Source organism: Pristis pectinata, chromosome 20 (assembly GCF_009764475.1).
Source record: "Pristis pectinata isolate sPriPec2 chromosome 20, sPriPec2.1.pri, whole genome shotgun sequence".
NCBI classification, from domain to species: Eukaryota; Metazoa; Chordata; class Chondrichthyes; order Rhinopristiformes; family Pristidae; genus Pristis; species Pristis pectinata.
Genome location: NC_067424.1, coordinates 36359981 through 36383405, shown reverse-complemented (window position 1 = coordinate 36383405; position 23425 = coordinate 36359981). Strand labels below are relative to the sequence as shown.

Sequence of the window (23425 nt, the reverse complement as noted above, 5' to 3'; positions counted from 1 at the left end):
GGGTAAGAAAACAGCTTACTGACAACAAAGGGGCTCACAGGTGTGAGAAGTCTGCAGACTTCCAGCATCTGTGGCTTTTTTTTATTTTCACACAGGTGTGGACTTCTCCAATGGTGCCATTTGTTTGTTTTATGGGATTTATGATTTCTAGCCCTCAATCTCTTTACAGGAATGCACAGCAGCCTGAGGAACTGTTGGCAATTTAGAGTATCTTCCCTGCTTTCTGAGGGTCATTTTAGATGGGTTGTTTCTCTGCAGCTACTAAATGCTGCTACTAACGTTTCAGTATCACTTCAAAGAGGTCTGCCTGACTCTAGTAGCAGGTGGCTCACTAATCAGTATCACAGATGGAAAGATTACCAATGTTACTGTGTCATTTATGTAATCTTTATATCAGGAAACTTGTCTCAGTTTTGGTCCCTTTAAACATTGTGTTGACAGAGTTTAATCGAGAAAGGTGCCTCCTCTTTTCAACAACAGAAGCATTCTTTGTGCCAGATCAAAACAGAACCACCACTGAGACAAAGAGCCAAAATATTTTCAATCTCACTTTAACTGATGGCCTTCAGAAGGATTTGCAGAACACTCCTTGAGTATCCCATTTCATGAATACATGTCATTTTCACAAATATTACCAGCAGTAAATGTACTATTTGCAGTACCCACAGTGTTTAAAGATACATTACTGTTTCCAAGAAATTCCGTATAAAAATGAAGGACACTGAGATTTTTCTATCTGCTGCTGTTTTGACGTGCTCCTGCTAATTTTACTCTTATTATAACTGGTCTACAGCTGTGATATGAGATATGTGGCATGCCAGTGTACTACTTGTTAATCAGGGAGAGCTGGTGATACAGCTTCAATGTACAGGCAGCAACTGGCATACCATTACTCCCACTGCCTGGGCTGAAGGAAATGTCGGGGTTCACCAGTAACTCAGACTTGTGGAATATAATGCTTTTTGTTGGGTAGGGGGAAAAAATGAAGATGTACCAAATACTTGTATGATTCTTTAGGTAGATATTTTTATTTGAATTGTTTTGAGAGGTCAAATGCTCAGTTAAATGGCTGTGCAGTTGCCCATTGGCAATAATTCAAGAAACTAAGGAAAGCTTATTGACAAAGACATCCCTATTAAAATTGCACGTGGAGAGACATCTTCAATGTATGCGCCACTAAGGCTCTCTAACGGATACATAAGAAGTGTTTGCTGAAGAGTGTACATAAGCAAAGGTGCAATGGATGAATGCTGGTGCCCTTGTGCTCAGTGTGATTAATCTTCCATATTCCAGCTTTCCGGGTAGGAAAAGTCTTGATACACCTGTAGTTTGAGGATTCTCCTCACATCGGGAGCTATGCTATGTCTACCTAGGGTGTCATTCCTGGCCACCTGTCTATGGAGAACAATGCAGTCTTTAAGCAGCTTTTGCCCGTGAGTTCCACTGCAGCTGAAGGGATGAGTAACCTTGTCACAGGGTAATACATGGATGTTGCTGAGTGTGCTCCCCTCTTGTTCTATACTGGTAGGGATCCAAAACGCCTGAACTCATGGAGTGGGGTGCTCAGGAAAATCTGGTGGCAATTAGATCATTTCTGACAACACATTTAGAGAGGAGGGATCTCCTTTTTATCTCTCCATGCCCCAAGCAGCTATTTACTGGACCAACTTGACCATCAATCTGTTTCCTGGCTCACCTCCCATCCTACTGATCCCTGTCAGTCAACCAGACCACTCTACTGCTCCCTGATGGCTGACAGGCCTGAGCCCATTTTTGATTCCTTCAATCCTCAACCCCATTTACCTCTGAAGGACGCTACATTATTTTAAGGAGGTTTGGAGAATATCCTTAAGTCTTTTCCACTGTCCACCTAGTAATCTCTTTCCATGAGAGTTCAGAATTGAGTGACTGGTTTGGAAGTCTGGTGTTGGGCACGCAATCAACATGGCCTGCCCAACAGTGTAATTGGGGCACGTTGGCCTGGGAGAGGATGCTGACATGGGTTCACTCATTCTGCAAGTAGATTTGGAGAATTTTGTAAAGCTAGCACTGGCCATACCTCTTCATGGCTTTGAGATGCCTGGTTTTTGTAATCCTCGTCTGAAAAATTATGAAAGGGCTGCCTAATGTTTGAGGTTTTGATCTTTCAACGCTCTGTTCTTCTAATGGCCAAAGGCTGTGCTGCAGCAAGGCCTGTGAAGGTGAATTTAATCTGCTGTTGCTGAGAGGTGGTTCCTGGGATATGGGAAGTGGTCTATGTTTTCCAGCACCTTGTCATGTATCTTCTGGGAAGGCAGTGTTACACATGGGAACAGGTCATTAGTACACCTCTTGAGTGTAAGAGCCATCCTTGCACTTGCCAAAGTGAACAAGTCCATGATGACTTGGGGAATGGAATAGCTTCTGAAGGCATGCAGATAAAGAAGTCTATCTGGACGAATGTGTCTAGATAAAAGAATTGTCAAATCACCAACTAGTGATTATTTTTTTCCTTGCTGGGAGCAAGATATGTTTATTTTGAGGTTAGGATGGCTTTAGGATGCCATGTTTGGTGACAAAAAATAGCAATTGAGGTGATGTGTCTGTGTTGGAGATGGAAATCATTAACCTGAATTAGGTAAATTTTTGCCTATCTTTGCCTGATTAACTAATTGATGGAATCTGGAGGTGGACATTTATCACTAAGAATGCTTTCCACTCTGGACCAAGTAACTCTGCTTGGCAGTGCAATGGATAAAATGCTTCTTCCTTAAAAACTAGCAGAATTCTTAACAATATTATGTGCTGGTAAGCCACATTCGTTTAGAAGGTTAATTCCCAACCATATCCTTATGCAAATTATGGAGAGAGAGAGAGAGAAAGCTGACTGACCCAAATTTTGTTTATTGCAAATCTTGACTGAGTTTTGAATTTAGGCGAATAGAGTTTCGAACTGAGCCTGGTAATTCCACAGAGAGGAATCAGAACCATGCTTATATGATTTACTTGATATTTTGGTTTGGAGGCCATTAAATAGGATGATTACGTAGGTATATCAGATAGCTGGCTTACGAAAAAAAATTAGGAAGTGCTGTAATTTATATATTAGAATCAAATCTTGTATTTCACAAAATTCTAGCTTTGGTTGGAGTCCTTTTGGGTTCAGAACTGCCAGCCAGAGCACTGAAATCTGCAAGATATGCTGCAGTAATCTAAGGATGAAATAGTCTCATCAATAAGAAACATATATCTATTCTATGACACCTGTTGCATCAATTAACTTTTTTATATAATTGCATTGAATTAAATAAACTATTAAGTACTGAAAAATTTTGCTGGAAAAATCCAACAGGTCAAGCAGTATCAGTAGAGAGGAAAAAGGTTTAACAAATCATTAATGCTGTCTCTCTCCCTCTACAGACCTGCCCTTGTTTCAGGTCGAACACCTTTTGTCAGAACTCAAGACCCTTCTGTAGCATTTCTGGCTTTTGTAGCCTGACGAAACCTTTGAAGCAACCTGGAGTTCTGACAAAAGCCTTTGATACTGCCTGACCTGTTATATGTTTCCAGTATTTTCTGTTTTTGTTTCAGATGTGCAGGGTCTGCAATCTTTTTAAAAAAATTTCACTTTGCTTTTACGTTTGTCTGAAATAAATTTTCTCTGCACTACCTTTCTTCTTGTTGCACTTTCCAAACTTGTTCTATCTTTTGGTTGCTGGTCTTTAATGAAGACTTAGTGTACACTTCCAGTCGTTTCTTCTTAGCCAAGATAGCCTTATTAATATCAGCTGCAAAGGAATTAACAGGCAATGAAAAGACCGGTAAAACTGACCTGTCTGCTACTATGCCACAACCATTTAGTAAGAAATCCCCAGCTCTATCTGGAAGTTCTTTGTGAATGCATCTCAATTCTCTGCCACTTGCAAATATCATTATTCCTCAAATTCTCCAGTTGTGTGCCGATTAGTTGATGTTGTCTTACCTGCATGAGAGGAATAGTAGGGGAGCTTCTAAATATTGAATAATAGAAATAGGCTAACCACAGCAGCTTCCTCCCGTCAGTATTTAACCTCTATGTGAACAAATGTTTCTAATTTCAATTATCCACCATGTACTCTTACTTTTTCCTTTATCTGTTTATCCATTTTTTTTCTTGAGTATTGACCACTAACTCAAGAAAGTGAATTCCACATCTTCATGACTCTTTACAGATATTTTCCTTTCTGTTAGTTCTGAGTTTCTCAGATTTGATCTTGCATCCATTGCAGACTGTTCCAAATCCCTCAACTACCATTAACTGCATGCTTCCAAAAACCCTGCCCCTTCCTTTCATAACGCCGTATCTTTCTAGTCATCTCAGTATAAACTTGCATTGTTTGGATGAAAAAAAACTCCCAATCCTTTTGTATTTCCTCATGCCAGGCAGTATCCTGGTGAATCTGTACTGTACCTTTTTTTAAAACCTCAACATCATTTTTGTAGTATGGAGCCCAATGCTACAAACAGGACCCCGTTTACTTCAGCATCATTTTCAATAGGCACATCATTGCCTCTTGGTTTTTGTATTCAGTACCTTGCATGCAATTTTTCAACTTGCCTTAAATGGACAGCAAGGATCTGCCCATCCCTTAACAGAGGATTTAGCATTATGCTTTTTAGCAGTGATATTTCTGTGAAAGTCTCAAGGTATGACCTAGATCCTTTGCTCATAGCAGACGTCATCATGTGAAAAGTTGGTGTACAGAACCAAAATTTGCAGAACAACAACATCATCTGGTTCATTTGAAGTTGAAAGTGGGTGACAATTTTACGCTTTAGTAAGATTGTTGGGCACCCATAGGAAAACAGTGCCTTAAGTTCAGCTGTGTCTATGCATAATCCTTTCCAGTGCTAGGCATATGAAAACCAATCGTTTCTGCAGTACAGCACAACAGTGATGATTTTCATGATATATTGTGCTACTCCAGAAAACATGATTGTGTGGATAACCCATTTTCATATTAGACATGCAATTGCTGGGAGAAATTAGATCACGTTGTGCAAAGCATGCCTGACACACCCCAAACAGATTTCCATGGCGCTCTAGTCAATGCATCTGTACTATTTAAAGGACTACTTAAACCATTTGACTGCTCCCACAGTTTGCTCTAGTGATCACTTGAGGCTGGATGGTCATACAGGAAGCCACTACAAACTAACACAGTGACTCCGGTCGAGGTGCACTGCCAATTCTCCACTTCTTTTTCACGGGTGCTTCTGTGCTAGTCCCATTGGGTGTGCTTTTGGAGGTATAACATTAGTGATAGAGCCTGGGCAGGCATGTCTGGGCACTTCAGGGAGAAGGAATCACGTCAATAGCCCGTTCCCAAACAATGTTCAGGGAGTTGTTCTCCTATCTCCAGCTCTCCAAAGAGCAACGCATCCGTTTTCTACACAGCAGTGATAGATATTTATGATGTTCCACCAGCAGAACTCCAATACACACCTGGACTGTTCCACCTGCAGAGGTCAAGGTCACTGTCACCTTCAACATCTCCACCTCCAGAAAATTCTAAGTGCAGTTGATCAAGCACCATCTGAGAGATCACTGATGATCTCCATAGGAAGTAGGAGCCTTGCTGTTTTTCTTGAGCACAGATCATTAGGCTGAGCGACACATAGATCTGCAAGGACTGAGGATTTTCCATGGATTTAAGGAGGATATACTGCATTCATGCAGTATTTTAGGGTCTCCTTCAGAATCCAGTGTTCAATGTAAACCACAAGGACTATCACTCTCTGCTTGTACATTCTACAAAGGAATAATGAACATGAACATACTCAGCAGAAAGCATAGCCGGAATGAAGATGCTAGTAACAGGGAGAATGCAGAATCAGCTGGTTAGATGTCTGGAACCAAAACAGCCAACAGTCTTTGGCTGTGAAGCTGTTCCACAAAGTACTAGAAAATCTGGATAAGTGTATACTATCTACTGCCAAGATAATGAGAAAAGATAACTGACATATTGGAAGAATATGAGCAATATGTGTAGATAAACATCTTTGGCTTTTCATGATGCTGATGTAGAAGCCAAACTAATTAAGCAGTACCCCTAAATTCAAGTCAACTCTAGCAAATTGGCAAAGGTCAGAGAAACAACACCAAACAATGACATAACTGAATCAACTCATAGTACTTCGGAGTTTCTGATAGTAATGGAACCAAACACAATGGTTCTTTAAGATTTGTTATCAATTACATGTTTAATACAGTTTCATATCTAATGTCAAGACTAAAGAATTGTGTTGACAAGATGGAGAACTTTGCATTTGTTAGTAAGATCGATTTGCTCAAAGGATATTGGCAGATAACCTTAACGAACCAAGCAAAACATGTATCTGCTTTTGTACACCAGATGATCTTTTTTATTGCAAAGTCATGCCACTTAGTACAAAAAGTGCACTGGCAACCTTTCAGAGACTGACCAGTAAGATGATTGCTGGGATGAATAACTGTGGTATACGCTGACCTTTTAGCGTACAGTAATATTTAGAGTGACCATCTCAAATAACTGAAAGCTTTGCTTGACAGGCTGGTCTAGGTCAAAACAGAAGTCTGCTAAGTTCATTTATCTTGGACATGTAATTGATCATGATCAAGTGCTACCATGATAAGTTAATGCCTAAGCGATATTAGACTTCCTGCAATGGCAAAAAATAATGCTGAGACTTCTTGGCGTAAATGGGTTCTACAGGAAGTTTGTTTCATACTTCACTAAAGTAATAGTCCCAAGGACATGTCTGGAAGAAAAGACCTGAAGTTTATCTGGTCAGAATCATGCACGAACACTTGAGAAGTCTGCCATTTTGATAAATATACTGGAATCGGTCGAAGCTGCTCCAAGATGCTAGTATGGAAAGGCCAGTCAGTTATTTCTCAGTGAAGCTCAATAAGTAGTCAAGCATTGAGAAAGGTACCTTAAATCTTATATTAGTTCAACAACTCAATTTATCTCTTCAACAACTTGAAATGCATGTTACAGATGCCGTGGTTTATATTAACCATGATCTACTTAAGTTCTTGAAAAGGTTCAAAATCAAGAACCAAAGGCTGTTTTGGAGTCTGATGCTGCAACCCTTTGCACTAAAAATCATGCATTTGTAGTCAAAAACAATCTGAATGTTGATGTTTTGAAAATGAAGACAGTGTAATGTATAGCAAGTCATTGACAGTAAGAACTCATTGTATGTAAAAATTTTGTGGTAAAGAACTTTACTACAGTAATGCTTTCAGTTTTCTAAGGTGGGGTGTGTGAGGAAGCTAGAGTGTAATCTCATGCTAGAATCATTTAGTTATCTAGATGTGATCCTTTCTGTGCATGACTGGAAAGGAAACGACACTGCAGACCTCCCTCATTCAGCAAACTTGAATGGAGAAACCAATACTATCTCTACCCAGCTAACTCTGCCACCAAGAAAGAACATAAGTAAAAGAAGCAACAATAGGCCACTTGGCCCATCATGCCACTTCTGCTATTCAATAATATGACTGATCTCTTATCTAAGCACCCCTTTCCTACACTATTCCCATTGTCTAGACTCCCTTAATATCCTAGTAATCAATCTGGTGAACCCTCGCTGCACTCCTGGTCCTGCAAGTATATCCTTCCTTAGGTCAGGAGACTGCCCATACACAATATTCTAGATGTGGTTTCATTAGGACTCTACTCAACTGGAGAAATATGTCTCTAATCCTGTGCTCAAATCCTTTCTCATTGAGGCCGACATGCTGCTTGCCTTCCTAAGTGCTTGCCGAACCTTCTGTGATCAGTGTATGAAGACACCTAAGTGTCTCTGAAAGCCAACACTTTTAAATCTCTCACCATTCAAAAGAAAATACCTGCCTTTCTAATTTTTCTATCAAAGTGGATAAACACATATCTTTCCACATTATATCCCATCTGCCCATTCACCTAGTCTGACAATAACCTCCTGAAGGCTCTCTCCTCACAAGACCACCTAGCTTTGTTTCATCAGCAAACTTTGACAGAGACTGTGACAATCCAAGCAGCACTCAACTGTTCAATATCCAACCAGAAAAGATCTGTTTATTCCTGCTCAGTTTTCTGTCCCCTAACCAAATCTCATCCTAATTTCCAAGTGTCCTGTTACTGCCTTCTTAATAATAGATTACATTATCAAGCTGACAGTGGAAAAGATTCAAGGGTTTGCTCAAAGCATCCTTGAAAAATTGCAACCTCCCCAGTGACTCTGGGAATCCCTGGCCCATATGAGCTCAAGATGGGAAATAGCATTTGGGATCATATTGAGAGTCTCAAGTCCATACATCAGGACTGCACAGAAGCCCAACCGAAACAGCAAAAGCAGTGGACCTTCTCACAAACTATCCAAGCACCCTGTGGAAGAGTCTGTGGGTCCTACTTGGCCTCATGAGTCACCTCAGATCTCAAAAAACCAGACTGGAAGCAAGCTGTCCTCAATCTCAAGCGATTGCCCAAGATGAATAGCATTTTGGAGTGGATCATCTCTGAAAGGAAGACATGACAACTTTCTCATTTGATGCAACCTCCCAGGATATACCAGTGGACCTTAAAAAAACAATTTAATTTGAGAACCATGGACAATACCAGATATTAAATTACCTGCTCTTGCATTATTTCCAAAATATCTGATTACCATTTGCCCCATTTTACTTAACTTTCACAGGCGTTACATTTCAGAAAAGAGAGCAGACCTGTGAATACCATTTATTCCCACTGACTCCGGCAGATAACTTTACAAGCATTGTTCGTAAAGATGAGTGAGACCTGTATGCTGGGAAATTTACCCTGAAACCTCTCAAGGTGGTAAGCTGCATGGACACAGGTAAAGGCACCAACTCTGGGCTGTCAGTGGTTCATTTAGTAATTTACTCATAGAGGACGGGGAGAAGTTGTGCTTTTCACCACCTCACTCAAAATTTCACACTTTTAACAATAAAGGAGAAACTTGCCCAGGGATCATCTAGAGAGTCAAATTCGTTACGTTGAATGATTTCCTCATTAGCAGAAGAACCAATAGCTCAAAAGTCTCATTAAGGGGCTGCAAGACTATGTGACATGCATGATGGCAGAGGAATACTGCATCAGTGGGTTTCAACAGTGAATTTGCAAAGCTTAAGGGTTTACTAAATTCTTGAAAGCCTATGTTGCATAATTATAAGTGAAATCTTGTGTGAGGTGATTTTTATTGTGTTGATAGTGGCTTGGATGTTGGCCTTACACTACGATTGTAAGAAACTTTTGTGATAAAATACCATTTCCAACCTGCACCAACAGGAACAGACACAGGCTCAATCAGGAGCGATCCAATTTCTAGGCAATGAAATCCTTGGTTTCATAACAGGACAGAGCAAGTGAAGTTCAAGCTACATAAGATTCTTCCTCAATTCCACCTCCATGCGCATTTCTATGGTCAGGAGTCTTTAGCCCAGACCACAGACCCTTTCTCCTATCTCCAGAATTCCCAATTTATCCTGTGGCCTCTTACCCCCTGTAGATCTATTTATTGTTAAGTGCCACAGCACCATTACCCTTACTCACTCCCTTATGAACTTGCAGCACTCTGTTCAGTAAGAACCACTCCTGATATTGTCATCAAACCTGCCAACAAGGATGAATGCCATTGCGGTCTGGCAAACTGTCTTGCAGAAGTCAAACATCAGCTGTCAGATACCTACTCCTACCCTCTGGATCATGACCCCACCACCAAACATCAGGCCTTTGTCTCCCAGTCACAAATCTCATTTTCAGTCTCTCAGTCCCGTGCAGCCCACTTTGACCTTCTGCCCAAGAGCACAAGCAGGATTGTCCAAGCAGAACCATTATTTCAGTCTGCTCTTTCCCAACCAAACTTATTCCTTCCTTGATTGCATTCTTTCTTCCAGTCCAGTCTCTACCCACTTACATCCATGACACCTCTGATGCTATCTGCCACTTTGACAATTTCTAATTCCCAGCCCCCAACTAGCTAATCTTTATTATGGATGTACGATCCCTTTACATCTTCATCCCACACTAGGAGGGTCTGAGGGCCTTCTGCTTCTGCCTTGAACAGAGGTCCAACTAGTTCCCCTCCACCAGCAATCTCATTCACCTGGCTAAAATTGTTCTCACAGTGAATAACTTCTCCTCCAATCCCACTCGTTCTGGATTAAAGGTGTAGCTATCGAAAGGCATTTCTGCTTCAAGTTCTCAAACTTTGTGAAATATCCACCATAACCATATTATTGCTCTTATTCAATGAAAATATAGCAACTAAGGTAAAGATCATTAACCTGAGAGTAGTTTCTACTCATACATTAAGATGTATCCATTTTTGAAAAATGAGGATAAAGTACTGGGAACACTCAACCAAACACACTTCCTTTTTATTGTATTGGGTATTTTTCCCCTTCACGATGCTCTGTAACTACACCAGTGGTGCTTGAGGGGCTCCTCTTTGTTAGGAGAAAGGATTATTACAAAATGCTATGCTTCTGGCATTTGTTACGTGTTAAATCCCCACTTGGAGGTAGAACAGCTGCTTTAATAAACAAGTGTTTATAGACATTCTGCGAATGTTGTGAGTTCTTGGTTTGCATCATCTGAAATACAATCATGCTATTTTTGGCAAATGTGTGGTGTCTGCATCTGTGCTGCAAAAAATATTGAAGATATTAAACCAATCATAATTCCTTTTAGTTTTTGCAAATACTGACTTAATTTTTAATGTAAGAGGTAATTAACTCAAACAACTCTGAATTAGAGAATTTCATTTCTACACATGACCACACATCAGTTCCTCCATTTATTACAAAACTAAATGTATTAAGGATCATGTTATCTAATAGAAATCCCTGTTACAATATTTTGACATAAAAGCACTCACCTCCAAATCGTTCAAGCATGGTGGCCACATCACTGCTATAAACACAGATAAGAATAGTTAATACAGGTTCATTCACCTGCAGTGTCAGTTAATATCGGTAAAGCACATTCAAATTAAAGCAAAACTAAATGTAAATCTTTTTGAGCTGGAGTGGAGGAACTCCAAAAGGTACAGCAGAAATATAAATTAAATGTATTTGTTGCAATAAAATATAGCATTCACTCTGGTGGAGGAGTCTTGAACAGCTTTCCTGTTGTTCTTCCTCCTACTTTGCCACAATTAGATACAAGATCTGAAAATGCCTATAAAGAGGAGTGTGTACCTTCTGGTCATGGTTCAGGGCACTGTTCTAAATACTGCTCAATTATCTGGATATGTGCAGCTCCAAAAATACACAAAAAGCTCAACACCATCCAGGATAAAGCTTGATTGGCACTGTCTCTACCAGCCTGAACCTTTCACTTCCAGCATTACCTTCTACAAAATGCACTGCAGTTACTTGCCTGGACTACTTGGACAGTGCTTCCCAAATTACTAACTCTGCCACCGATGGCAGCAAGCACATGGGAATCATTTACAGGCTTCCCTCCAAGTCACACACCATCCAGACTTGGATAAATATCACCATTCCTTCATCAGTGCTGGGTCCAAATCCTGTAACTTATATATCAGCACTGTAGGACTACTATCACCAGCATAACTGCACTTCAATAAGATTGCTCAGCACTACCTTTTTAAAGGCAAATGGGGAGAGGCAATAAGTGCTGGTCTTGCTGGTGATGCCCACATCCCATAAATGAATAAAACAAAGTAGTTGACAGAAATAAGATATAGTGTTTACTATGTGAACGAGCTTCCATCATAACTCACAGGCTATAAGAATTCTATAGGATTAACTCATTAGTTCCATAGTTTCCGTTTCTAACTGGATTTCTGTATTTCAGATTTCTTTTACAAAATCTTTCAATAGAGATGTTATTTTTATACTTTTTCTTAGAACTCTTTTGCCAGTCAGTGCAAACTTTAGAGTAGAATGGATTTTAATTTTAACAGGAAATAAACCAAATGGAATGATAGAAGCTTCGGTGAAGCATCCATTTAGCTTCCCATTTCTGATTTAGTAACCAATGCAGTGCTGTCAACAAGCAGGCTCTTTTCTTGCTTGCAAGGAGTCCCTTCATCAAAATGTTTTGATGAGCCTCTACAAACAAAATGGCAGTGGGTAGATATATATACCTGTACAAGTTCAGCTAATACAAGATTGAAAGTAGAAAATTATTGAATGTTATTCAATCATTTAAAAATTTACAGTAAAACTTGGATCACAGTAACTGAAAAGGAAATAAAAATAACTTATTTAGGCATAATTACAATAGTATATGTTAAATATAATTAAAATGGTAAATAGAACTTCAAGCAAACTTCAATGCATCTCACAGGAAGCAATAATATAATTTAGTTATTCTAATAAATAAATAACTCATTTTTTTTGTAAATACATTTGAAATAAAATGAATACAAAAAGTAGGGCAGCTAAAAAGCCTGACAGGTTTGTGTGGAGACACTTGTCAGAATATTTTGATGAATGGGATCCCTTCACACAAAACAGTCACTGTACCTTTCTGACGCTGACAAAACTGGTGCTTATTTGTGACCACTTCCTGTTTTTAGATCATTTCGTGTCGAACCAGGCAGTAGCGGCAGATTATCAGGAAACAGGTTCCATTAATCAATGCTTCTCTTAAATAATGATGCAAAGACTGGGTAAATAATGGAGTTAGTTGTTTTGATCCAGGAATCTTAGACATTCTAGAATCTGCCAAGTACGCTATCACTTTCCAATAAAGTAAAACTGAGCCTGGGAAGTAGAGGCAGGAGCACCGAGTCCAAGTATTCTCATGTGTACTTAATTAATCAATTATAGTTCTGTTTACTGAAGCAGCTGTAAAACATTTAAATACTTTGATTGCATTTTTGACACAGCATACAAAATAATTAAAAGTACTATTTCTGACAGAATTTCAACTATTTAGTTAAAAGCTCTGGGTTTCATATAGCACTGGAGACTCTGGTATTTAGTCATAGAATAATACAGCACAGAAACAGGTCCTTCAGCCCAACTCATCCATGCTAACCAAGGTGCCCATCTAAGCTAGTCCCATTTGCCCATGTTTGGCCCATATTCCTCTAAACATTTCCTATCCATGTATTTATCCAAATGCCTGTTAAATGTTGTTATTGTACCTACCTCAACCTCTGGTAGCTTGTTCCATATACTCACCATCCTCTGTGTGAAGAAGTTGCCCCTCAGGTCCCTTTCGAATTTTTCCCCTCTCACCTTAAACCTATACCTTCTAGTTTTTCGTTCCCTTTTCCTGGGAAATAGACTGTGCATTCACCCTAACTATGCCCTGCATGATTTTATAACCCTTTATAAGGTCACCCCTCAGTTATCTACATTCCAAGGAATAAAGTCCTAGCGTGCCCAACCTCTCCCTATAACTCAGGCTCTCAAGCCCTGGCAATATCCTTGTAAATCTTCTTTGCACTCTGTCTTGCTTAATGACATCTTTCCTATAACAGGGTGACCAAAACTGTACACAATACTCCAAGTGCAGCTTCACCAATGTCTTGTACAAATGCAACATAACATCCCAACTCCTATACTCAATGCCCTCACTGATAAAGGCTGGCACACCAAATGCCTTCTTCACCACCCTATCTATCTACAGCGCCATTTTCAGCAAAGTATGTATTTGCACTCCTAGGTCCCTCTGTTCCACAACACTCCCAAGGGCCCTACCATTCACTATACAAGTCCTACCCTGGTTTGACTTCTCAAAATGCAACACCTCACACTTTGTCTGACACTGTGGAAGACTAATAAGTCTCATGATCAAACTTTGACAGAAGAATGTGGTTGTGGAAGTAAATGATTGAATCAGGAACAATAAGAAGAGGTGTTCTTCATCATGGAATGAAAAGGATATGGCAGTACCAATGCTTTGCTCAGTTTGGAGTGGGTGTGGTGTTCAAACAAGACTGGATAGGCATGGTAATCAGGTCACTATGCAGTTACAGGGTATAAACTATCAGCATACTCATCAGTTCAGGTACAGCCTCCGAAAAACAAATATCAATATTTTTGTGTGAAACATCTACTGGCTTTTGACGAAGGTTCGTTGAACTTAAATGCTAACTTTGTTTCTCTCTCCACAAGTGCTGTCTGATTTGCTGAGTATTTCCAGCACTTTCTATTTTTATCTACCAGTGCAATCTGAATTCTTACAATGACACAAACTCACTTAAATCAAAAAATTCATAACTTGGTTATAGGGGAAATTTAATTTTCCGATGCACTGTGGGGGGGGGGGGGGGGGTTGCTTGCTTTTAGAGGGGAGATCCAATTTCTTTATGTGGCAGGCTTGACAGAGCAAAGCCCATGCAGCCATCCACTGCCACATTTCTTCCATGGTTTCTGATAAAAGAGTTTAACCAAATGTCTGAAATTTGACTGTGAGTGCACAGATTACCTGAGCTCTTGTCTGAAATCCTGTTGACAGCAGAGGAATACTGAGTGGCAGCTGAGGTACTGACAATGTCATCTCAATAAATAATGTGACTTCACATGTTCTCACTTGAATGCCTGTGAATAGTTTTCTTCATACGAGGTGTGCTAATAATTTCTTCAACATACTTTTGAGGAAGTCTTGAGAGAAGTTGCTGTAACCTTGTTGTTCATTATCTACCCTTTTACACTGCTTACCGAGAGTAGCAGGCACAATGACAAATGCATATTTAATAGGACTTTGGAAACAATGTAGTTGCTTGCAATGCCTTACTCGCACCTATAGTTACAGATCAGCTTCACATTATGGAGTACAGTCCCTTCCAACTGATGGATCTGCCAGGCTGTCCTACAAATGCCTTGGCTGCTACTTGAGTGCATTTCAGTACAACACCCAGTGCATCTTGGGAATCCAGCCAGAGCAGCAAATCCAAGTGTTCTCTTATTCAGACCACGATTATCTGCAGAGAAGTTAGGATACATATCAGCCCCATCAAACAAGGGCTGCTGTTACGTGCCTTGTAAATTTGTGTGTGACTATGTCTCCAGTGGAGCTTTTGAATGATTCTGAAGCATTGAGGATAAGGGCCTCGCTACCTGGACTGTATCCACCAGGTCCAGCAAACAGGATATCTTATCCATGGAGGTTACCAGAGATCTCTCCTGAGGCACTGATGTTCTGAAACAAAAACCTGAATCTCTGTATGTAGAGCTATGTACAGGCTCTAACAAGCTGCACCTCTGTCGACAGTCCATCGCTCTTGGACACTCAGGCCACTTCTTCTTTGGTTCCTACAGCACCTAAGTTCTACCTTTGGTAGAGAGCTGCTAACTGTAGTAAGCAGTGTAAGAGGGTAGATAATGAACAACAAGGTTACTGCAACTTCTCTCAAGACTTCCTCAAAAGTATGTTGAAGAAATTATTAGCACACCTCGTATGAAGAAAACTATTCACAGGCATTCAAGTGAGAACATGTGAAGTCGCATTATTTATTGAGATGACATTGTCAGTACCTCAGCTGCCACTCAGTATTCCTCTGCTGTCAACAGGATTTCAGACAAGAGCTCAGGTAATCTGTGCACTCACAGTCAAATTTCAGACATTTGGTTAAACTTGTTATTAATGACTGACATTATACTTAAATTATCAACACTTTTCCTTTAGCATTTCCTGATCGCCAAAATCGTGCTCCAGCTAAATCCAGAATTCAGTGGGCTCATATTGAGTTCTCATCACCCCAACTGCTTTTGCTGATTTAATCTCTCACCTACTACAAAACCCACTCACTCTCAAGAGGTTAAAATGTCATCCATAATCTGAAACTAAAATTCAAGTATCAGTGAAAAATGCTGCCCATGATTTATTCTATGGAACCAGGAACAGGACCAGTTGTTGGCTTGGCAGGTGAATGCCTGAGCAACACAGATTTTAGGAGGCACAAGAGGTTGCAGGTTTTAGGACCAATCCCTGCTCTATAATTAGATAGCAGACTCATGAGGGGCACAAGCATTAAAAATGGCTTCAGTAACTCGAGTGAGGAAGAGATAAAGGTGATGAAAGATGAAATTTAAAAGCAAACAACTTGCATTTCACAGGACCAAACTTAAGTACCACGTGTGCTCATGAAGACCTCTCAGCAGAAAAAAGAGCAAACCTTTAAAAAAAATCAAGTGAATACATTAACAATCAATCATAGATTCATTAAAATTTACAGAAGGAGGCTATTTAACCAATTGTATTCATGCTGACCAAAATTGATTTATGAGACTCCCACTTTCCAGCTCTCGAGTTACACTGACTGCTCTAAAGGAAGAAAGAGACAGAGGTTTAAAGAGAGAATCCTAGAACTAACAGCTTTGCAAGCAGAAGGTTTAATGTTTAATTTCAGGGATGTTCAAAGATAGAATTAAAGAGAAGGCAGGGAGGGGCAAAGCCATAGGGGGATTCAAAAGTAAGCATAAGAATTTCAAAAAGAGGTTGTGACTTACAGAGGAGCTAAAGTAGATCAGCAGGTACAGGGACGCTAAGTGAACAGGGCATGGTTCAAATTAGAACACTGGCAGCACAGTTCTGGAGGGTAGAGCAATGGATAAGTAGTTTGAAACTCATCTTGGGATCTGCTATATTGTGAACATTCTGGTTCAGCTTTAGACGGATGCAAAAGAGAAAATGTGTTGCTCTTGATAGCCATCTTGTCGTCACTGACAGAACTGCATGTTAACTTTGTGGTAATGTGGGAACTGCTTCTGTTATGATAGCCTCAACCGTACAGTCCGTCAATATTCACTGACGATACTCATTCTTAACTGGGTGAAGTATCAGGTAGTTTTCCATGCCTTGGATCAAAGTACAGTAATGAGTCAGGCAGAAGGATGAAGAATTTAGAAACTAAATTCAAGGATAAGGCTACAAAAAGCACAACATACTTTGTACATCTCCTATAAATAAAAGTGCCAGTCCCACCTAAATTCTGTTAAGTTCACAGTTTCTGCCAGTGATTTGAGAAGTAAATTATATGAATAGCTTCAACATCAATACTCACCAATATGTATCATCAGTCAGCTAATGGAGTTGATGCGTATGACAGAAGATTGAGTGTAAAGCAATATTTTTGTATTTCAAGAAAAATGAGAAGAAAATGGATATGATGTAATTATCATTGATTAAATGCAATCCCCTCACCAGAGAAGCAATGCAGGAAAACATGGTACGTATACAAGTCACCATTTTGAACCAGGTGCTATTAGGGACTCTAACTTGTCATCTATTTATAAATCGTTAAATGTGGAAAATGCTTATGTGAGTGAAGCTAACATTACTGTGCACCATATGCTGCTGCTTCAACATCATTAATCCTGCGAGGCTCCATGACTTCCAATAACATTCCAAATAAGCACATACAGTATAAATCATATTGAGTACGCAGTGCCCGTGCACAATACAATAATAGACAAGATTAACGTAAATACCCTGCTGAAATAAAGTCAGGTTTCATTTTGGCCTGGTAATTCTGGATTATTTAAGAGGATTATAAATCAGAAACAAAATGATCCAGTTGAAGAACGGTATGCATAGCTAACAACTGACACCATACTGAAACAAAACTAGACAGCAGCAATACTTTCTCATTAGTCACAGCCTACCACAACATATCAGAAAAACACATTGACTGCAGTGCCCTCAAGCGTCAGGATCTTTTGCCTAGAAACTGGTTTGCTCCTAAACAGCATTAATCCTGTGCTTCTTACTGCTGCCGTAGCCTGGAAACCCATCACAATCTCCCATGCCAATGTCTGTTGGAATGGCTGATGGAGGCACTGGATGCGAGGGGGAATGCCTCTGATTTCTCAGTTGCCAAAATCTCAACGTTCTTATGGTCGAGTGCAGGAGCCAGATCTTGCAGGGGGACACAGAGTTAAGGTAAAGGTAAGCGACAGCTGAGCTACCCTCCTAGAGTGAATAGCCCTACAGTTGGAAGCAGTGCTGAAAGAACTTCTATGAGCTGACAAAATGTATCAAGATATGCCTACGTACATCTGCTCCAAACATCCCATTACCCTCTTTCAGCAATCTCTCTGCCTAATACAAACATTTCCTCTTGCTGCCTCCTGCCCCGCTACCTTTCCCTGTAATTTAAAACTTGCTTCATTTCTATCTCTTATCAGTCTAATAAAAGGGCATTGATCAGAATTCTTAGCTGTTAATTAATTGTCACCACAGATGTTAACAACATTTTCTATTTTTATTTCTGACATTCAGCATTTGCAGCATTCTTCTTAAAGATGTGTCAAGAAGCATTCTAACATTTGCTATCTTCAAACACAACCACTAGCAACACTTGTATCTCTAGACATCAACTCAGACACACCAAACCACGATGACAACCACAAGTTCAGCTGCCCTTTTGCACTCCCCACCTGCATTCATGCATACAGAATTTCTTCTTCTGTCTAAAACTGCCAGTAACAAGCCTCAAGCAACAAAAAGGAGGGGACTCTGCCCTTCATAGAGGCACTTGCAGTCTGAAGAAGAGTGTTCTCATCTGAACAGCAATGGTTTGGCTCAAGCGTCAGGCCTTGGTACAACTGGGTATGACACAAACACACCATCTACTGTATCTACTCAACAATTATCATCCGTTCTTTCCTCTGATCAATGAATTTTCTGCCCAGGTGCATCTACATGTGTGCTGGGCATTTTGCTTATCAGTGTCCCATACTCACCATGGTTAACCTCTTTCTGCCTTAATCACTGCAGACCTTTAAGCAGTAACACCCATACTGTTCCCTGCCCTCACTCCCACCTAGCAGCACATGAAGAGCAGGGGTAGGAGAAGCTGGAATCATTGCCTCAATACCACAAAGCACCAGCTCAGAAACTGGAGAGAGCTGCAAAGACTAGGTCTGACATGCACATTTTATGCAAGGTAACACCTGGTACCAGTGGGCAGCACTTGGGCAGAAGCAAAGGGAGGGAGCATACCAGCTCCTGAGAGGAGATTGAACACCATCACGACTTTAGAGGACCAAGGTGAGGTCTTTTAATTGCAGGGTTGCAGGGAAATAAGGAGTGGGAGGAAATGGGACTGATGTGATTGCTTTGTTGGGGGCCAGAATAGACCCGATGAGCCAAGTGGTCTTCTGCATCATACTAAGCAAGTAAATGAATACTGTACTGTAAATTTTCATGATTCTATGACTGATCCATAATGAATCCACTTGATTATTTGGAAGATTTCTTCTTTATATGCCGAGAGGTCCTCATGAGCACCCTTGGTGATACTGAAGCAACATCTGTTGTACCTGTCAGTAACTATAAACTACCAGGCTGCTTGAAACAGAGAATACTTCCAAAGGCATCATTAAATTCTTTTGCTTGCTGCAAAGGAATGTTCCATTGGAAACAACTCAGTGGAAGCTGCCTGGTAATCATGGTAAACTTTGTGCAATTTGCTGCAAGTCTTATTGTCAACAAGCGTCAAGGCTTTCAGAAGCAACTATACGCGATGTCAACAGCAACTGAAGTGCAATGTGGGAGTTAAATGGTGACCTTTCATCATGGGATCTTGGCAATTGAATACCAAAGACAGGTGTTCTGGACGTGGCCCACCATTTCCACCAGTATTATCTCCCTGCCCGTGAACAGAGTCTGTGCACTGAATCCTCAAGAGAATTACATGGCCACTGGATGAAAATCCTTGGAGAGTTTTGCTTCACCGCTGATTGCCAAGGTCGGTAAGATATAGGAGCAGAATTAGGCCATTTGGCCCATCGAGTCTGCTCTGCCATTTAATCCCATTCTCCCTGTAACCCTTAACCCCTTACCAATCAAGAATCTATCAATTTCTCCCTTAAATAGACCCAATGACTTGGCCTCCACCACCATCTGTGGGAATGAATTCCACAGATTCACCACCCTCTGGCTAAAGAAATTCCTCCTCATCTCAGTTTTAAAGAGAAGTCCCTTTATTCTGAGGCAGTGTCCTCAGATCCGAAACTCTCCTACTAATGGAAACATCCTCCCCACGTCCACTCTATCCAGGCCTTTCAGTATCTGGTAGGTTTCAATGAGATCCCACCACCCCCCCCCCCCCCCCAACCATCCTTCTGAACTCCACTGAATACAGGCCCAGAGACATAAAGCGCTCTTCATATGTCACACCTTTCATTCCTGGGATCATTCTTGTGAACCTCCTCTGGACCCTCTCCAGGGCCTGAACATTCTTCCTTAGATACAGGGCCCAAAATTGTTCATAATATTCCAAAGGCGGTCTGACCAAGGCCTTATAAAGCCTCAGCAGTACATCCTTGCTTTTATATTCTAGTCCTTTCAAAATGAATGCTAACATTGCATTTGCCTTCTTTACTATTGACTCAACCTGCAAGTTAACCTTGAGGGAATCCTGAACTAGGACTCCCAAGTCCCTTTGCACCTCTGATTTCTGAATGTTCTCCCCATTTAGAAAATAGCTTACACCTTTACCCTTCCTACCGAAGTGCATAACCCCTGCCTCTGCGACACTACCTGTACCTCCACCTATCTTGGTATTGTCTGCTGTTACGTACCAGCAACAAAAGAAACACATCAAGTCACGTATAAGTGTCAGAAACTATTTTATTAGTAACTATGTATGATAATAAGAAAAATAAAAGTAAAAATGTTAGAATGTTAAAAGTAAAAATGTTAGATCTTAAACATTAACCCCAAAAACTAAACTCGAAGTGTGCGTGTGGCAAATTCCCAAACTCCAAGTCCAGGAATAGTTCTCAAAGTTCAGTTCAGCAAGCCGTAAGGTGAAACGTGAGCAAAGGTTTCTTCAAAACCACAGTTGACTGAAGAGAAAATGTAGAGAGAAAGAATAGAGACATTATGAAATCCAATGCTCCACGATGGAACCCATACGACACCTCAGTGTCTATTCAGCAGTGGCTACTCCACTGCTTTGTTCCGAAGTATCTGCTATCCCAAAAGCATTTGAGACTTGGCCGTCCACACAAATACCTGTTTCCCTCTACAGGTTAATGACAAAGTGGACTCCTGCACTAAATTACTCCAAAAATCCATACGTGGATTGTAGTGACAGACACAGTTATTGTTTTTCATTCATTGATACAGAGACCAACAGGCAGGGTCTCTCTCTCCCTTCTCTCTCTCCTGACTCTGACTGACTGTCTGCTCCAAAACATCAGTACATCATTATCTCCTGTTGTCGTAATCACGCCACACACACACACACTTCTGTACTATGTCTTAAAGGGACATTCATCAAATAGTAACCTAATCCGTAACACTGCAAACTTGACCACAATGCCATCAGTTCCTTCATCCAGATCATTAACGTGTACAGTGAAAAGTTGTGGTCCCAACACTGACCCCTGTGGAACTCCATTAGTCACTGGCTATCATCCTAAAAAGGACCCCTTCATCCTCATTCTCTGACTTCTGCCAGTCAGCCAATCTTCTACCCATGCTAGTACCTTGCTTCTAACACAATGGACTCTTATCTTGTTTAGCAGCCTCGTGTGTGGCACCATGTCAAAGGCCTTTTGAAAATCCAAGTAAATAACATCCAATGACTCTCCTTTGTCTAACCTGCTTGTTATCTCCTCAAACAATTCTAACAGATTTGTCAGGCAGGGTCACCCCTTAACGAAACCATGCTGATTTCATCCTATTTTATCATATACTTCCATGCACTCTGAAATTTCATCTTTAATTTACAAACCACTGATGTCAGGCTAACCGGCCTATAATTTCCTGTCTTTTGCCTCCCACCCTTCTTAAACGGTGGTGTCACATTTGTGATTTTCCATTCCTCTGGACCCTCCCTGACTCCAGTGATTCTTGAAAGATCATTACTAATGCCTCTACAATCTCTTCAACTACCTCTTTCAGAACTCTGGGATGTAAACCTCTGGTCCAGGTGATTTATCCACCTTCAGGCCTTCCAGCTTCCCCAGCACCTTCTCCTTAGTGATGGACTACAGTCACCTCTGCCTCCGACTCTCTTGAATTTCTGGCATGTTACTGGTGTCTTCCACTGTGAAGAATGACGCAAAGTACTTACCAGCTCCTCTGCCATTTTCCTGTTCCCCATTACTACCCTCCAGCATCATTTTCAAGTGGTCCAATATCCACTCTTGCCTCTCTCTTACTCTATGTATCTAAAATAACTTTTAGAATGTCCTTTTATATTCTTGGCTAGCTTACCCTTGTATTTCATCTTCTCCTCCCTTATAGGTTTGTTTAGTTGTCCTCTGTTTGCTTTTAAAGGATTCCCAATCCTCTGGCTTCCCACTAATCTTTGTCATATTGTATGCCTTCTCCTTTGCTTTTATGCTGTCCCTGACTTCTTTTGTCAGCTCCTCCCTCATGCCTCTGTAGTTACCTTTACTCAACTGGAATACTGTTACATCAGATTTCAGCTTCTCTCTCTCAAACTGCAGGGTGAATTCTATCATATTATGGTCACTGCCTCCTAAGGGTTCCTTCACCTTAAGCTCCCTGATCAAGTCCATTTCATTACACAACACCAAATCCAGAATTGCTGGTTCCCTAGTGGGCTCTACCACAAGCTGCTCTAAAAAGCCATCTCATAGACATGCCACAAGTTCCTTTCCTTGTGGTCCACAATCAACCTAGCAGGCACGGTAGTGTAGCAGTTAGCGTTATGCTGTTACAGCGCCAGTGACCTGGGTTCAATTCCAGCCACTGTCTGTAAGTAGTCTGTACATTCTCCCAGTGTCTGCATAGGTTTCCTCCCACATTCCAAAGATGTACGGGTTAGGAAGTTGTGGGCATGCTATGTTGGCGCCAGAAGCGTGGCAACACTTGCGGGCTGCCCCCAGAACACTCTACGCAAAAGATGTATTTCACTGTGTGTTACGATGTACACATGACTAATAAAGTTATCTCATCTTATCATTAACCTGATTTTCCCAGTCTACCCACATATTGAAGATCCCCGTGATCAATGTAACACTGCCTTTCTCACATGCATTTTCTATGTATATTTTGTACCTCACATCCTGTCTACTATTTGGAGGGCTGTACATAACTCGCATCCTCTGCCACCCGCTCATCTCCCACCTCTTCTGGAAGGGTCTCAGGCAAAAGCTGAGCCCCCATGAGAGTGAGGTTGAGCAGGAGGATAGATGAAATGAATCAGCAAGGAACGCTCCCGGGAGAGAATGGCAGGTCAACCCAGAGCAATTGAGAAACAGAAGCATAATCTGAACAACCCATTGGCATTCACTACACCTGATAATTTTTATACTAGCAATCAGCTTCATTCGCTGGAGTATGGACACAGATCAAAAGCCAAGACAGGGAAAATCCTTATTTCCCAGATCCAGTCTTCTAAATGAACTATGTTTGGGGGAAAAAAGCTGCAATAGAAAGAGTAATACAAACCTCCTAGATACATGGCACTAACCATGAGAAGTTTCATCTCATGCATTTAGGGAATG

At 40.8% G+C, this 23425-nt stretch overlaps 1 protein-coding gene across 1 annotated transcript in view; it reads right to left on the bottom strand.

The window, feature by feature from the left end:
- sycp3 (synaptonemal complex protein 3) overlaps nucleotides 1-23425 on the bottom strand; it is a 67946-nt gene that overhangs the window by 13571 nt on the left and 30950 nt on the right. The window contains exons 4-5 of the mRNA XM_052035114.1: nucleotides 10888-10922; nucleotides 3650-3767 (exon numbers count right to left, since the gene is read on the bottom strand). Of these exons, the coding sequence (XP_051891074.1) occupies nucleotides 3650-3767; nucleotides 10888-10922 (153 nt within the window). The remainder of the gene's footprint in view (nucleotides 1-3649; nucleotides 3768-10887; nucleotides 10923-23425) is intronic.